This window comes from Hyperolius riggenbachi, chromosome 11 (genome assembly GCF_040937935.1).
Source record: "Hyperolius riggenbachi isolate aHypRig1 chromosome 11, aHypRig1.pri, whole genome shotgun sequence".
Lineage (NCBI taxonomy): Eukaryota > Metazoa > Chordata > Amphibia > Anura > Hyperoliidae > Hyperolius > Hyperolius riggenbachi.
Genome location: NC_090656.1, coordinates 3,770,584 through 3,787,224, shown reverse-complemented (window position 1 = coordinate 3,787,224; position 16,641 = coordinate 3,770,584). Strand labels below are relative to the sequence as shown.

The following is a 16,641-nucleotide window of genomic DNA, read 5'->3' as shown; positions in this document are numbered from 1 at the left end:
ATTTCTCCTGCGGTGTTGCTATCAGTGTGTGAGGAGCGGGAGAAGAGGGTACGGATACTGGAAGCCTGTGCTGGCATTTCTCCTGCGGTGTTGCTATCAGTGTGTGAAGAGTGGGAGAAGAGGGTATGGATACTGGAAGCCTGTGCTGGCATTTCTCCTGTGGTGTTGCTATCAGTGTGTGAGGAGTGGGAGAAGAGGGTACGGATACTGGAAGCCTGTGCTGGCATTTCTCCTGCGGTGTTGCTATCAGTGTGTGAGGAGTGGGAGAAGAGGGTACGGATACTGGAAGCCTGTGCTGGCATTTCTCCTGCGGTGTTGCTATCAGTGTGTGAGGAGTGGGAGAAGAGGGTACGGATACTGGAAGCCTGTGCTGGCATTTCTCCTGCGGTGTTGCTATCAGTGTGTGCAGAGAGGGAGAAGAGGGTACAGATACTGGAAGCCTGTGCTAGCATTTCTCCTGCGGTGTTGCTATCAGTGTGTGAGGAGTGGGAGAAGAGGGTACGGATACTGGAAGCCTGTGCTAGCATTTCTCCTGCGGTGCTGCTATCAGTGTGTGAAGAGTGGGAGAAGAGGGTACGGATACTGGAAGCCTGTGCTGGCATTTCTCCTGCGGTGCTGCTATCAGTGTGTGAGGAGCGGGAGAAGAGGGTACGGATACTGGAAGCCTGTGCTGGCATTTTTCCTGCAGTGTTGCTATCAGTGTGTGATGAGTGGGAGAAGAGGGTACGGATACTGGAAGCCTGTGCTGGCATTTCTCCTGCGGTGTTGCTATCAGTGTGTGAAGAGTGGGGGAGAAGAGGGTACGGATACTGGAAGCCTGTGCTGGCATTTCTCCTGCGGTGTTGCTATCAGTGTGTGCAGAGTGGGAGAAGAGGGTACGGATACTGGAAGCCTGTGCTGGCATTTCTCCTGCGGTGCTGCTATCAGTGTGTGAGGAGCGGGAGAAGAGGGTACGGATACTGGAAGCCTGTGCTGGCATTTTTCCTGCAGTGTTGCTATCAGTGTGTGATGAGTGGGAGAAGAGGGTACGGATACTGGAAGCCTGTGCTGGCATTTCTCCTGCGGTGTTGCTATCAGTGTGTGAAGAGTGGGAGAAGAGGGTACGGATACTGGAAGCCTGTGCTAGCATTTCTCCTGCGGTGTTGCTATCAGTGTGTGAAGAGTGGGGGAGAAGAGGGTACGGATACTGGAAGCCTGTGCTAGCATTTCTCCTGCGGTGTTGCTATCAGTGTGTGAAGAGTGGGAGAAGAGGGTACGGATACTGGAAGCCTGTGCTAGCATTTCTCCTGCGGTGTTGCTATCAGTGTGTGAAGAGTGGGAGAAGAGGGTACGGATACTGGAAGCCTGTGCTGGCATTTCTCCTGTGGTGTTGCTATCAGTGTGTGAGGAGTGGGAGAAGAGGGTACGGATACTGGAAGCCTGTGCTGGCATTTCTCCTGCGGTGTTGCTATCAGTGTGTGAGGAGTGGGAGAAGAGGGTACGGATACTGGAAGCCTGTGCTGGCATTTCTCCTGCGGTGTTGCTATCAGTGTGTGAGGAGTGGGAGAAGAGGGTACGGATACTGGAAGCCTGTGCTGGCATTTCTCCTGCGGTGTTGCTATCAGTGTGTGCAGAGAGGGAGAAGAGGGTACAGATACTGGAAGCCTGTGCTAGCATTTCTCCTGCGGTGCTGCTATCAGTGTGTGAAGAGTGGGAGAAGAGGGTACGGATACTGGAAGCCTGTGCTGGCATTTCTCCTGCGGTGCTGCTATCAGTGTGTGAGGAGCGGGAGAAGAGGGTACGGATACTGGAAGCCTGTGCTGGCATTTTTCCTGCAGTGTTGCTATCAGTGTGTGATGAGTGGGAGAAGAGGGTACGGATACTGGAAGCCTGTGCTGGCATTTCTCCTGCGGTGTTGCTATCAGTGTGTGAAGAGTGGGAGAAGAGGGTACGGATACTGGAAGCCTGTGCTAGCATTTCTCCTGCGGTGTTGCTATCAGTGTGTGAAGAGTGGGAGAAGAGGGTACGGATACTGGAAGCCTGTGCTAGCATTTCTCCTGCGGTGTTGCTATCAGTGTGTGAAGAGTGGGAGAAGAGGGTACGGATACTGGAAGCCTGTGCTGGCATTTCTCCTGCAGTGTTGCTATCAGTGGGTAAAGAGTAGTAGAAGAGGGTACAGATACTGGAAGCCTGTGCTAGCATTTCTCCTGCGGTGTTGCTATCAGTGTGTGAGGAGTGGGAGAAGAGGGTACGGATACTGGAAGCCTGTGCTAGCATTTCTCCTGCGGTGTTGCTATCAGTGTGTGAGGAGCGGGAGAAGAGGGTACGGATACTGGAAGCCTGTGCTGGCATTTCTCCTGCGGTGTTGCTATCAGTGTGTGAGGAGTGGGAGAAGAGGGTACAGATACTGGAAGCCTGTGCTAGCATTTCTCCTGTGGTGTTGCTATCAGTGTGTGAGGAGTGGGAGGAGAGGGTATGGATACTGGAAGCCTGTGCTGGCATTTCTCCTGCGGTGTTGCTATCAGTGTGTGAAGAGTGGGAGAAGAGGGTACGGATACTGGAAGCCTGTGCTAGCATTTCTCCTGCGGTGTTGCTATCAATGTGTGAGGAGCGGGAGAAGAGGGTATGGATACTGGAAGCCTGTGCTGGCATTTCTCCTGCAGTGTTGCTATCAGTGTGTGAGGAGCGGGAGAAGAGGGTACAGATACTGGAAGCCTGTGCTGGCATTTCTCCTGCGGTGTTGCTATCAGTGTGTGAGGAGTGGGAGAAGAGGGTACGGATACTGGAAGCCTGTGCTGGCATTTCTCCTGTGGTGTTGCTATCAGTGTGTGAAGAGTGGGAGAAGAGGATACGGATACTGGAAGCCTGTGCTGGCATTTCTCCTGCGGTGTTGCTATCAGTGTGTGAGGAGTGGGAGAAGAGGGTACGGATACTGGAAGCCTGTGCTGGCATTTTTCCTGCAGTGTTGCTATCAGTGTGTGATGAGTGGGAGAAGAGGGTACGGATACTGGAAGCCTGTGCTGGCATTTCTCCTGCGGTGTTGCTATCAGTGTGTGAAGAGCGGGAGAAGAGGGTACGGATACTGGAAGCCTGTGCTGGCATTTCTCCTGCGGTGTTGCTATCAGTGTGTGAAGAGTGGGCGAAGAGGGTACGGATACTGGAAGCCTGTGCTAGCATTTCTCCTGCAGTGTTGCTATCAGTGTGTGAGGAGCGGGAGAAGAGGGTACAGATACTGGAAGCCTGTGCTGGCATTTCTCCTGCGGTGTTGCTATCAGTGTGTGAGGAGTGGGAGAAGAGGGTACAGATACTGGAAGCCTGTGCTAGCATTTCTCCTGCAGTGTTGCTATCAGTGTGTGAGGAACGGGAGAAGAGGGTACAGATACTGGAAGCCTGTGCTGGCATTTCTCCTGCGGTGTTGCTATCAGTGTGTGAGGAGTGGGAGAAGAGGGTACGGATACTGGAAGCCTGTGCTAGCATTTCTCCTGCAGTGTTGCTATCAGTGTGTGAGGAGCGGGAGAAGAGGGTACAGATACTGGAAGCCTGTGCTGGCATTTCTCCTGCGGTGTTGCTATCAGTGTGTGAGGAGTGGGAGAAGAGGGTACAGATACTGGAAGCCTGTGCTGGCATTTCTCCTGTGGTGTTGCTATCAGTGTGTGAGAAGTGGGAGGAGAGGGTACGGATACTGGAAGCCTGTGCTGGCATTTCTCCTGCGGTGTTGCTATCAGTGTGTGAAGAGTGTACGGATACTGGAAGCCTGTGCTAGCATTTCTCCTGCAGTGTTGCTATCAGTGTGTGAAGAGTGGGAGAAGAGGGTACGGATACTGGAAGCCTGTGCTGGCATTTCTCCTGCGGTGCTGCTATCAGTGTGTGAAGAGTGGGAGAAGAGGGTACGGATACTGGAAGCCTGTGCTGGCATTTCTCCTGCAGTGTTGCTATCAGTGTGTGAAGAGCGGGAGAAGAGGGTACGGATACTGGAAGCCTGTGCTGGCATTTCTCCTGCGGTGCTGCTATCAGTGTGTGAAGAGTGGGAGAAGAGGGTACGGATACTGGAAGCCTGTGCTGGCATTTCTCCTGCAGTGTTGCTATCAGTGTGTGAAGAGCGGGAGAAGAGGGTACGGATACTGGAAGCCTGTGCTGGCATTTCTCCTGTGGTGTTGCTATCAGTGTGTGAGGAGTGGGAGAAGAGGGTACGGATACTGGAAGCCTGTGCTAGCATTTCTCCTGCGGTGTTGCTATCAGTGTGTGAAGAGTGGGGGAGAAGAGGGTACGGATACTGGAAGCCTGTGCTAGCATTTCTCCTGCGGTGTTGCTATCAGTGTGTGAAGAGTGGGAGAAGAGGGTACGGATACTGGAAGCCTGTGCTAGCATTTCTCCTGCGGTGTTGCTATCAGTGTGTGAAGAGTGGGAGAAGAGGGTACGGATACTGGAAGCCTGTGCTGGCATTTCTCCTGTGGTGTTGCTATCAGTGTGTGAGGAGTGGGAGAAGAGGGTACGGATACTGGAAGCCTGTGCTGGCATTTCTCCTGCGGTGTTGCTATCAGTGTGTGAGGAGTGGGAGAAGAGGGTACGGATACTGGAAGCCTGTGCTGGCATTTCTCCTGCGGTGTTGCTATCAGTGTGTGAGGAGTGGGAGAAGAGGGTACGGATACTGGAAGCCTGTGCTGGCATTTCTCCTGCGGTGTTGCTATCAGTGTGTGCAGAGAGGGAGAAGAGGGTACAGATACTGGAAGCCTGTGCTAGCATTTCTCCTGCGGTGCTGCTATCAGTGTGTGAAGAGTGGGAGAAGAGGGTACGGATACTGGAAGCCTGTGCTGGCATTTCTCCTGCGGTGCTGCTATCAGTGTGTGAGGAGCGGGAGAAGAGGGTACGGATACTGGAAGCCTGTGCTGGCATTTTTCCTGCAGTGTTGCTATCAGTGTGTGATGAGTGGGAGAAGAGGGTACGGATACTGGAAGCCTGTGCTGGCATTTCTCCTGCGGTGTTGCTATCAGTGTGTGAAGAGTGGGAGAAGAGGGTACGGATACTGGAAGCCTGTGCTAGCATTTCTCCTGCGGTGTTGCTATCAGTGTGTGAAGAGTGGGAGAAGAGGGTACGGATACTGGAAGCCTGTGCTAGCATTTCTCCTGCGGTGTTGCTATCAGTGTGTGAAGAGTGGGAGAAGAGGGTACGGATACTGGAAGCCTGTGCTGGCATTTCTCCTGCAGTGTTGCTATCAGTGGGTAAAGAGTAGTAGAAGAGGGTACAGATACTGGAAGCCTGTGCTAGCATTTCTCCTGCGGTGTTGCTATCAGTGTGTGAGGAGTGGGAGAAGAGGGTACGGATACTGGAAGCCTGTGCTAGCATTTCTCCTGCGGTGTTGCTATCAGTGTGTGAGGAGCGGGAGAAGAGGGTACGGATACTGGAAGCCTGTGCTGGCATTTCTCCTGCGGTGTTGCTATCAGTGTGTGAGGAGTGGGAGAAGAGGGTACAGATACTGGAAGCCTGTGCTAGCATTTCTCCTGTGGTGTTGCTATCAGTGTGTGAGGAGTGGGAGGAGAGGGTATGGATACTGGAAGCCTGTGCTGGCATTTCTCCTGCGGTGTTGCTATCAGTGTGTGAAGAGTGGGAGAAGAGGGTACGGATACTGGAAGCCTGTGCTAGCATTTCTCCTGCGGTGTTGCTATCAATGTGTGAGGAGCGGGAGAAGAGGGTATGGATACTGGAAGCCTGTGCTGGCATTTCTCCTGCAGTGTTGCTATCAGTGTGTGAGGAGCGGGAGAAGAGGGTACAGATACTGGAAGCCTGTGCTGGCATTTCTCCTGCGGTGTTGCTATCAGTGTGTGAGGAGTGGGAGAAGAGGGTACGGATACTGGAAGCCTGTGCTGGCATTTCTCCTGTGGTGTTGCTATCAGTGTGTGAAGAGTGGGAGAAGAGGATACGGATACTGGAAGCCTGTGCTGGCATTTCTCCTGCGGTGTTGCTATCAGTGTGTGAGGAGTGGGAGAAGAGGGTACGGATACTGGAAGCCTGTGCTGGCATTTTTCCTGCAGTGTTGCTATCAGTGTGTGATGAGTGGGAGAAGAGGGTACGGATACTGGAAGCCTGTGCTGGCATTTCTCCTGCGGTGTTGCTATCAGTGTGTGAAGAGCGGGAGAAGAGGGTACGGATACTGGAAGCCTGTGCTAGCATTTCTCCTGTGGTGTTGCTATCAGTGTGTGAGGAGTGGGAGGAGAGGGTATGGATACTGGAAGCCTGTGCTGGCATTTCTCCTGCGGTGTTGCTATCAGTGTGTGAAGAGTGGGCGAAGAGGGTACGGATACTGGAAGCCTGTGCTAGCATTTCTCCTGCAGTGTTGCTATCAGTGTGTGAGGAGCGGGAGAAGAGGGTACAGATACTGGAAGCCTGTGCTGGCATTTCTCCTGCGGTGTTGCTATCAGTGTGTGAGGAGTGGGAGAAGAGGGTACAGATACTGGAAGCCTGTGCTAGCATTTCTCCTGCAGTGTTGCTATCAGTGTGTGAGGAGCGGGAGAAGAGGGTACAGATACTGGAAGCCTGTGCTGGCATTTCTCCTGCGGTGTTGCTATCAGTGTGTGAGGAGTGGGAGAAGAGGGTACGGATACTGGAAGCCTGTGCTAGCATTTCTCCTGCAGTGTTGCTATCAGTGTGTGAGGAGCGGGAGAAGAGGGTACAGATACTGGAAGCCTGTGCTGGCATTTCTCCTGCGGTGTTGCTATCAGTGTGTGAGGAGTGGGAGAAGAGGGTACAGATACTGGAAGCCTGTGCTGGCATTTCTCCTGTGGTGTTGCTATCAGTGTGTGAGAAGTGGGAGGAGAGGGTACGGATACTGGAAGCCTGTGCTGGCATTTCTCCTGCGGTGTTGCTATCAGTGTGTGAAGAGTGTACGGATACTGGAAGCCTGTGCTAGCATTTCTCCTGCAGTGTTGCTATCAGTGTGTGAAGAGTGGGAGAAGAGGGTACGGATACTGGAAGCCTGTGCTGGCATTTCTCCTGCGGTGCTGCTATCAGTGTGTGAAGAGTGGGAGAAGAGGGTACGGATACTGGAAGCCTGTGCTGGCATTTCTCCTGCAGTGTTGCTATCAGTGTGTGAAGAGCGGGAGAAGAGGGTACGGATACTGGAAGCCTGTGCTGGCATTTCTCCTGCGGTGCTGCTATCAGTGTGTGAAGAGTGGGAGAAGAGGGTACGGATACTGGAAGCCTGTGCTGGCATTTCTCCTGCAGTGTTGCTATCAGTGTGTGAAGAGCGGGAGAAGAGGGTACGGATACTGGAAGCCTGTGCTGGCATTTCTCCTGTGGTGTTGCTATCAGTGTGTGAGGAGTGGGAGAAGAGGGTACGGATACTGGAAGCCTGTGCTAGCATTTCTCCTGCGGTGTTGCTATCAGTGTGTGAAGAGCGGGAGAAGAGGGTACGGATACTGGAAGCCTGTGCTGGCATTTCTCCTGCGGTGCTGCTATCAGTGTGTGAGGAGTGGGAGGAGAGGGTACGGATACTGGAAGCCTGTGCTGGCATTTCTCCTGCAGTGTTGCTATCAGTGGGTGAAGAGTGGGAGAAGAGGGTACGGATACTGGAAGCCTGTGCTGGCATTTCTCCTGCGGTGCTGCTATCAGTGTGTGAGGAGTGGGAGGAGAGGGTACGGATACTGGAAGCCTGTGCTGGCATTTCTCCTGCAGTGTTGCTATCAGTGGGTGAAGAGTGGGAGAAGAGGGTACGGATACTGGAAGCCTGTGCTGGCATTTCTCCTGCGGTGTTGCTATCAGTGTGTGAGGAGTGGGAGGAGAGGGTACGGATACTGGAAGCCTGTGCTGGCATTTCTCCTGCGGTGTTGCTATCAGTGTGTGAGGAGTGGGAGGAGAGGGTACAGATACTGGAAGCCTGTGCTGGCATTTCTCCTGCAGTGTTGCTATCAGTGTGTGAAGAGTGGGAGAAGAGGGTACGGATACTGGAAGCCTGTGCTGGCATTTCTCCTGCAGTGTTGCTATCAGTGTGTGAGGAGTGGGAGAAGAGGGTACGGATACTGGAAGCCTGTGCTAGCATTTCTCCTGCAGTGTTGCTATCAGTGTGTGAAGAGTGGGAGAAGAGGGTTGCATTGACAATCCAACACAATGGGCAGCACATTGAACACATTTTATAAATGGTCAGAAACTTGTAAATAACTCGTGAAAGTATAAAGTTACGTTAAAACCAAGCACACCATTGTTTTTCTTGTGAAATTCGTAATAAGTTTGATGTGTCACATGACCCTCTTCCTATTGAAAAAACAAAAGTTGGATTCAAAATGGCCGACTTCAAAATGGCCGCCATGGTCACCACCCATCTTGAAAAGTTTCCCCCCCTCCCATATACTAATGTGCCACAAACAGGAAGTTAATATCACCAGCCATTCCCATTTTATTAAAGGGAAACTGAAGTAAGAGGTATATGGAGGCTGCCATATTTATTTCCTTTTAATCAATACCAGTTGCCTGGCAGCCCTGCTGATTCCCTGCCTCGAATACTATTAGCCATAGCCCCTGAACAAGCATGCAGCAGATCAGGTGTTTCAGACTTTAAAGTCAGATCTGACAAGACTAGCTGCATGCTTATTTCTGGTGTTATTCAGACACTACTGCAGAGAAATAGACAAGCAGGGCTGTCAGGCAACTGGTATTGATTAAAAGGAAATAAATATGGCAGCCTCCGTATACCTTTTACTTCAGTTCCTCTTTAAGGTGTATCCATACAAATGGCCCACCCTGTAGATAGATAGAGAGGCAGGCCCATCGCACCTGTATCTGCGGCTGCTGCGACAGCTGGTACTCCCGTAATCTGCGATTTAGTCTCTCCTCCTCCTCCACCCGCTCACGTACAGAGTCCCTCACACGAAGCTCCACCTCCGCCAAACGCTCCGCCTTCTGCTGGACCTCCCTCTGCAGGGTGGAGATCAGAGTCTTCCGCTCCCCCTCCTCCTGCTCCATCCTCTGCAGCCGCTCCTTCATCTCTGTCACTTCCTGTAATGGTACAATCACAAATCAGCAAGACAGATCCCACCCACAGTTCTGCCCTCGGCCTCTAACTTCAGAGTACAGACACCTGGTGACCACAGGCCTAGCCTGGCAGGCTATTCACGGAGACCCGCTCCGTGATCTAACAGGAATCGGCCGGTCGCGCGAGCGGCCTTTCCTAATTAGGGAGGCACCTGGCGACGCAGATCTGCGTCGCTGGTCCTCCAGCTACCACTTTGCCGCCGCACGGTATGAGTGTGCGGTCGGCAAGTGGTTAAACATCCCTGTCCACACACAGTGATATTGCAAGGATTATGCCAATCGAATCCCGTATGCGACATGACATGGGCGCATGCTCTGGAACAATGTGGTCTGAACAACATTGTACACACCAGCCGACTGCATGATATCTGCCCAACAGTCCTCTGAATTGATCCGCTGGTTGGATCGGGCAGAATGCGAGATATCGGTCGTTCGTTGTTGTCCTTTAAGATCGTTTGCCTACATTTTATACCGATTGTTGTCCGATACGACGATATCTGTCATCTGATGGACGTTTTGAATGACTTTTATCCAATGTGTGTACAAGGCTTTATACTGGCCATTCCTCCTAACTTTTTGAATCACTAAACAGGGACACCTTTAACACATGCCCCGCCCACCTCTAACCACGCCCCCACCACACCCCTAATCATGCACAGCACAAAAAATTGCAAAGCAAAAAGTCACTTATCGCATCATCATTACTTTCCCCTTAACATTGAAAATGAGAAATGTATCAATGTAACCCCCTGGTGGTCTGATTCTTTCTGGATTTTAGGTCCTAAAAGTGGTGCATTTTTTTTACAGGCTTTTGCAAACTAAAACCTGGAAGAAAAAAAAAAAAAAAAAATTGCACCACAGAGAGATCTGCAGCAGCCCAGCACTTACTCACCTAGCTGGGATCCAGCGCTGCAATTCTTCCTCCGTCCTCCGGGTGGCGCTGTAACCCTGTAGTGAGATTGACGACAAACGGCGCTTTCACCCGAGGGATGCAGAGCCTCGGAGGACAGGAAGGAGAATGGCTGCCGGTGTCTGGATCCCAGGGAGGCGAGTGAAAACACCGGCTGCGCGCTATGCTGTACATTAACCTCCCGATGGCTAACACGAGTTACGCTCGGGGTTACCACTCTTCGCTTGTTTTTTTCCACCCAGAGCCTGACTCAGGATAACCGCCAAGGAGGTTAAAGGACAGGAATTTAATTTCATGAGTTAAAGGACCATCATCGTGAAAAACTGTAACCTTTAAAATCAATTTGTATGCATATGTATAAAATGTACATTTTTCCTAGAGTGAAATGCACTATACGTTACTTTTTCCAATGTCGCTGTCACTTCCAGGAGGTAGTATAAATCTGACAAATTTGTCCTCCAATCCCCCCAAGCCCCCTCCCCCCAACCTCTGTAGACATCCTTTCCAGGGAGTGAGTTTGTAAAGAATAAAGCAAATACTGAAAATCACCCATAGAGAATCCCCCATGAGGAGATGGAGTAGTCCAAAACCTGTCAGATTTTTACAAACTTATGTAAGTGACAGTAATATAGGAGAAAAGTCATTTATAGCCCATTTTACTCTGTGAGAACCACACTTCTTATCTGTATGTGTTTACATGTAGTTAAATTTAACAAATATTTGTGATAATACCGTACATATATTTACATTGATCTGTATATCAGTCCTGAAAGAGGGACAAATGAGGAAGGGGACAGTTGGGCGCTTTGCATATGGTCACATAGCACTGCTCTACATCAAGCGATTCAATCAATCGATTATGGATCAGATTTCTGATGATATCTATTGAGATTACGTGGACAAAGTTTCTGCATCAATCACTACCAGCCAATCATTTTTCACACAAGTATTTTTTATGACCCATGTGACTTTTTCGGCCTTCCAGCCCTCCGCACCTCTGGCGTTAGGTTTTGAGATTGAGAATAAGGATGTCTCATGGACGGGTTCTGACGCAGATCGGATGGCAAACTGCAATAACCAGAGACTTGAGAGGGATCTGCTACAGACCTAACGGCATCTTACCTGAGTATTGTGACAATCTAAACGACTTCTCAGTGACTGCAGCTCCTGGCGAAGACGGGTGTTCTCTGACACCAGAAGGTCCCGGTGCTTCTCCAGATCTGTCCCACCCTGAGAGAGGTCAGAGATAAAAGGTTACAGCGCCACCTGGGGCAGAGTGATCACTACAGGACATTTAGGGGTTACAGGGGGGTGGGGTCTTCTCAGGGGGTTGGTCAAAATGTTTTATTAAAACGAGAGCATGAATAGCACAGTATAGGAAGACACTAAGGATGCACAGTGCACAAGGGAAAACAGCTGCACAGAGGCAAGTACAGCTGCACAGAGGCAAGTACAGCTGCACAGAGGCAAGTACAGCTGCACAGAGGCAAGTACAGCTGCACAGAGGCAAGTACAGCTGCACAGAGGCAAGTACAGCTGCACAGAGGCAAGTACAGCTGCACAGAGGCAAGTACAGCTGCACAGAGGCAAACACAGCTGCACAGAGGCAAGCACAGCTGCCCAGAGGCAAGTACAGCTGCACAGAGGCAAACACAGCTGCACAGAGGCAAACACAGCTGCACAGAGGCAAACACAGCTGCACAGAGGCCAGCACAGCTGCACAGAGGCCAGCACAGCTGCACAGAGGCAAACACAGCTGCACAGAGGCCAGCACAGCTGCACAGAGGCAAACACAGCTGCACAGAGGCAAACACAGCTGCGCAGAGGCAAGCGCAGCTGCACAGAGGCAAACACAGCTGCACAGAGGCAAGCACACCTGTACAGAGGCAAGCGCAGCTGCGCAGAGGCAAGCGCAGCTGCGCAGAGGCAAACACAGCTGCGCAGAGGCAAACACAGCTGCACAGAGGCAAACAGCTGCACAGAGGCAAGCGCAGCTGCACAGAGGCAAACACAGCTGCACAGAGGCAAGCGCAGCTGCAAAGAGGCAAACACAGCTGCACAGAGGCAAACAGCTGCACAGAGGCAAGCGCAGCTGCACAGAGGCAAACACAGCTGCACAGAGGCAAGCGCAGCTGCAAAGAGGCAAACACAGCTGCACAGAGGCAAGCACACCTGTACAGAGGCAAACACAGCTGCACAGAGGCAAACACAGCTGCACAGAGGCAAACGCAGCTGCGCAGAGGCAAACACAGCTGCACAGAGGCAAGCGCAGCTGCACAGAGGCAAACACAGCTGCACAGAGGCAAACGCAGCTGCGCAGAGGCAAGCGCAGCTGCACAGAGGCAAACACAGCTGCACAGAGGCAAGCACACCTGTACAGAGGCAAGCACAGCTGCACAGAGGCAAACACAGCTGCACAGAGGCAAACACAGCTGCACAGAGGCAAACGCAGCTGCGCAGAGGCAAGCGCAGCTGCACAGAGGCAAACACAGCTGCACAGAGGCAAACGCAGCTGCGCAGAGGCAAGCGCAGCTGCACAGAGGCAAGCACACCTGTACAGAGGCAAGCACACCTGTACAGAGGCAAGCACAGCTGCACAGAGGCAAACGCAGCTGCACAGAGGCAAACGCAGCTGCACAGAGGCAAACGCAGCTGCACAGAGGCAAACGCAGCTGCACAGAGGCAAACGCAGCTGCACAGAGGCAAACACAGCTGCACAGAGGCAAAAAGCTGCACAGAAGCAAAAAGCTGCACAGAAGCAAACAGCTGCACAGAAGCAAACAGCTGCACAGAAGCAAACAGCTGCACAGAAGCAAACAGCTGCACAGAGGCAAGCACAGCTGCACAGAGGCAAACGCAGCTGCACAGAGGCAAACGCAGCTGCACAGAGGCAAACGCAGCTGCACAGAGGCAAACAGCTGCACAGAGGCAAGCACAGCTGCAAAAAGGCAAGCACAGCTGCCCAGACGCAAGCACAGCTGCGCAGAGGCAAGCACAGCTGCGCAGAAAAAAACAGCTGCACAGAGGCAAGCGCAGCTGCACAGAGGCAAACGCAGCTGCGCAGAGGCAAACACAGCTGCACAGAGGCAAGCGCAGCTGCACAGAGGCAAACACAGCTGCACAGAGGCAAGCACACCTGTACAGAGGCAAGCACAGCTGCACAGAGGCAAACGCAGCTGCGCAGAGGCAAGCGCAGCTGCACAGAGGCAAGCACACCTGTACAGAGGCAAGCACAGCTGCACAGAGGCAAACGCAGCTGCACAGAGGCAAACGCAGCTGCACAGAGGCAAACGCAGCTGCACAGAGGCAAACACAGCTGCACAGAAGCAAACAGCTGCACAGAAGCAAACAGCTGCACAGAAGCAAACAGCTGCACAGAAGCAAACAGCTGCACAGAAGCAAACAGCTGCACAGAGGCAAGCACAGCTGCAAAGAGGCAAACGCAGCTGCACAGAGGCAAGCACAGCTGCACAGAGGCAAACGCAGCTGCACAGAGGCAAACAGCTGCACAGAGGCAAGCACAGCTGCACAGAGGCAAACAGCTGCCCCGAGGCAAGCACAGCTGCACAGAAAAAAACAGCTGGACAGAGGCAAACACAGCAGCACAGAGGTAAATACAGCTGCACAGAGGCAAACACAGCTGCAAAGAGGCAAACTCTGTTATCTGATAGACTAGCAGCAAGCAACGGCATCTCAAGACTTCAAATGGATACAACTCACACCACACAAAGGACTCCAGTTTGATCGAATAGCAATCAACATTCTGCATTCTTTTCTACTCCTCAGTCCAGAGCACCACCACTGATCTCCAGGATCTGGCCCAACACAAGGTCACCATGTGACTTCTATCCTTGGAGATTAGCAACGCACAGAAGTGCTGATCACATGTAAGGGCTATGTGTGCGCTCTGATCCTGGTACTAGCTAAATCACTCTGACCCACCCAGGGGTTATATCAGACTCTGCAGACCTCAACGGCCGCCCAACCCACATTCAACATGTAGGCATTAAATCACATCTATGGATACCTCAACCTCATATGCCACAAAGCTGTGAAACTGGCAAGAAGACCACGTCATGCTTTATTCATCACTTCAATACCTCATTCCACCAATTTCTCTAACAAGATGGCCCAAAGGCTTGAAACTGAGGAGATGTGTCAATAGGTCCCGAACCTTCCATACGTTCTTCTATGCCTTTTGTAAAGTATAAACTCCTCTCGTACTAACAGACGTCCACCTCCCACCACTGAGTAACTGCTCAATGCAGAACAAGTCCGACACCACCAGTGCGCCAACAACCGATCAGCATTCTCCGCTGTGCTCATTGCATTTCTGATAGATTTGGTCCTTGAAATCACTTGAACGTTACAAATCAACATGTGGGGAATCAAAAGGTTTCAGGCAGACTTTATAAAAATAATAATGCTTACGGTCATAGACTAGTGCAAGGCATGTAGTGCGTTTACATGGCAACACACGTTTACAGCGGAAGTGAGATATACTTTCATTGTACTGTATGGTTGCACTGCAATGCTACTGCGCAGTTGGGACTTTTCTGCTCCGTTGCATTGCGATTTATTTGCAACTCATCTTAGGGCTGGTTCAGACGGATGCTTGCGGAGTGTTTACCGCAAGCGTTCGGAACGTCGCGGTAAACGCTCCCATTCAAGTGAATGGTATTGTTTACGCCGAGCTTTTGCGCGCATTTACACGATCGTGGCGTTCGGGTCCCGATTTTCGCTAGCGTTCGGGCAGCCCCTGGAAGCGACATGTAGCTTCCAGGGGGCGGCCAACCGCGACGGCTAATGTCCCTCTAGGGGGAAGAAAAAAGGCGACCACATCGGAACGCGACACGAAGGCTACTGAAAGCCTGACCGTGCAGCCGCCGCAACGCCCCCAAACGCGACCCCACACAGACGTCCGTCTGAACCAGCCCTTACACAGTGTAAAAGGAGGTCCCAAAGGTGGTCATACACTGTCGATATGGCCAACAGATCGTTCCCTCTCCAATTTCAGCATGAAATCGTTTGAAAATCTGTGTCTCCCAGTCCCCTCTTCACCCCCCCAACGTACCTATAATTAAGCCGCGGGGGATTTGGGCGCAGGATACAGCTGATATACGGCTTACCCTGCTGCTGCACAAGTCCTGACGGCACAAATTACTATTCCCCCTTCAGGTCCACGTGGATGGTGGGGAAAGATGTAATTTGGCTTCCGGCTATTGCTGGCGGACAAATGACAGTGTTTTTGCAGTGATTTGTGCTCCGTCTTTTGACGGCGCCGAAGTTACTCACTGAGCGCCTCTATAGCTGTAATTCCTATTACGGTCTATGGTGGCGCCGGCTGCACCCGAATCTCCTGCGCTGTTATTACAGCAGCACTCGCCCCTCTCCCCCTTCCAGGCCATGCTGTGTTTCTCACCTATCCAATAGGGCTGATCAATGAGATGTAAAATGCAAATATTTCCGAGTTCATGCAGATTTATGTAAATTTTTATGCAAATATATGCAGCTTGAAAATGGACCAATCAAGTCCCACCCAGGTTTAAACTGATTGGTTCATTTTCAAACTGCATATATTTACATACAAATTTACATATATTTGCATGAACTCGGAAATATTTACATCTCTACTGTCCACCACACTGTCCCAGTCTCCCTCTCCTCTCCCCGTCTGCTCCTTCACTTCCTAGTCCCGGGAGCTTGTGTGACGTAGTTACAGAGGTAAACCATTAGGGGCGCTGTGGCACATGCCTTACGTGACCACTAGAGGCCTCTAGTCTTTTGCCTCTAGTGATGTCATTCTGGCGCCAAGAGACTCGAAACTTAAGAGAAGAGAGGAAGAAGCAACCAGCGGGGAGAGGAGAGCAGAGACCGGAACTGCGTCGTGGACAGGTGAGTATAGCTTCTTGGGTTGTTAAATCGAATGCCGCTAGCGAACCAAAATTTTCCATCATGTGTGATCAATCGATTTTGCCTGAAAATGGTTTGATGCATCGATTTCAAGTAGATTCCATCAAATGATCGAATTGGCCAGAAATTGATGAAAAAGAAATGGGTAAGTGTATGGACACCTTCAGATGTATAAAAGCGAATTGGTGGAGCTCGCAGCGATCTTTCCTCCGGCGCTGATGACTGATGATCTCCAGCGGAAGGAAAGCGCTGGTTAGACGGGGCCCGGAGTCACTGCAGTAAATTATCAGTAAAGAGAGGAGCGCGGCGATCATAAAACATCCCAGAAGCCTTTTCATCATTTTATAAAGTTGTAAAGAGGCCGGGAGAAGCTAATTAGAGCGCGATGCCGCTGAACGCCGACAATTATCACCATTTACCCACAATTCACTGACGGGAGGAGATGGGAGAGTCCTTCTATACTGGAGCCTACGGCGGAGGATCCCCACCCTGTGCTGAGCGACTGGGGGCGTCCCATCAAAGAGAACCTGTACTGGCTGCGGGGTGTCCCATCAAAGAGAACCTGTACTGACTGCAGGGGGGCATCAAAGGGAACCTGTACTGACTGTGGGATGTCCCAATCAAAGGGAACCTGTACTGACTGCGGGTTGTCCCATCAAAGAGAACCTGTACTGACTGGGGGGTGGCATCAAAGAGAACCTGTACTGACTGCAGCGTGTCCCATCAAAGAGAACCTGTACTGACTGGGGGTGTCCCATCAAAGGGAACCTGTACTGACTGCAGCGTGTCCCATCGAAGAGAACCTGTACTGACTGCAG

At 51.6% G+C, this 16,641-nt stretch overlaps 1 protein-coding gene across 6 annotated transcripts in view; it reads right to left on the bottom strand.

Moving 5' to 3' along the window:
* KIFC3 (kinesin family member C3) overlaps nt 1-16,641 on the bottom strand; it is a 123,886-nt gene that overhangs the window by 34,884 nt on the left and 72,361 nt on the right. For all 6 annotated transcript variants that reach the window (XM_068261148.1, XM_068261153.1, XM_068261149.1 and 3 more), the window contains 2 exons: nt 11,033-11,140; nt 8,743-8,964 (listed from right to left, as the gene is read on the bottom strand). In XM_068261148.1, coding sequence (XP_068117249.1) covers nt 8,743-8,964; nt 11,033-11,140 — 330 coding nt within the window. The remainder of the gene's footprint in view (nt 1-8,742; nt 8,965-11,032; nt 11,141-16,641) is intronic.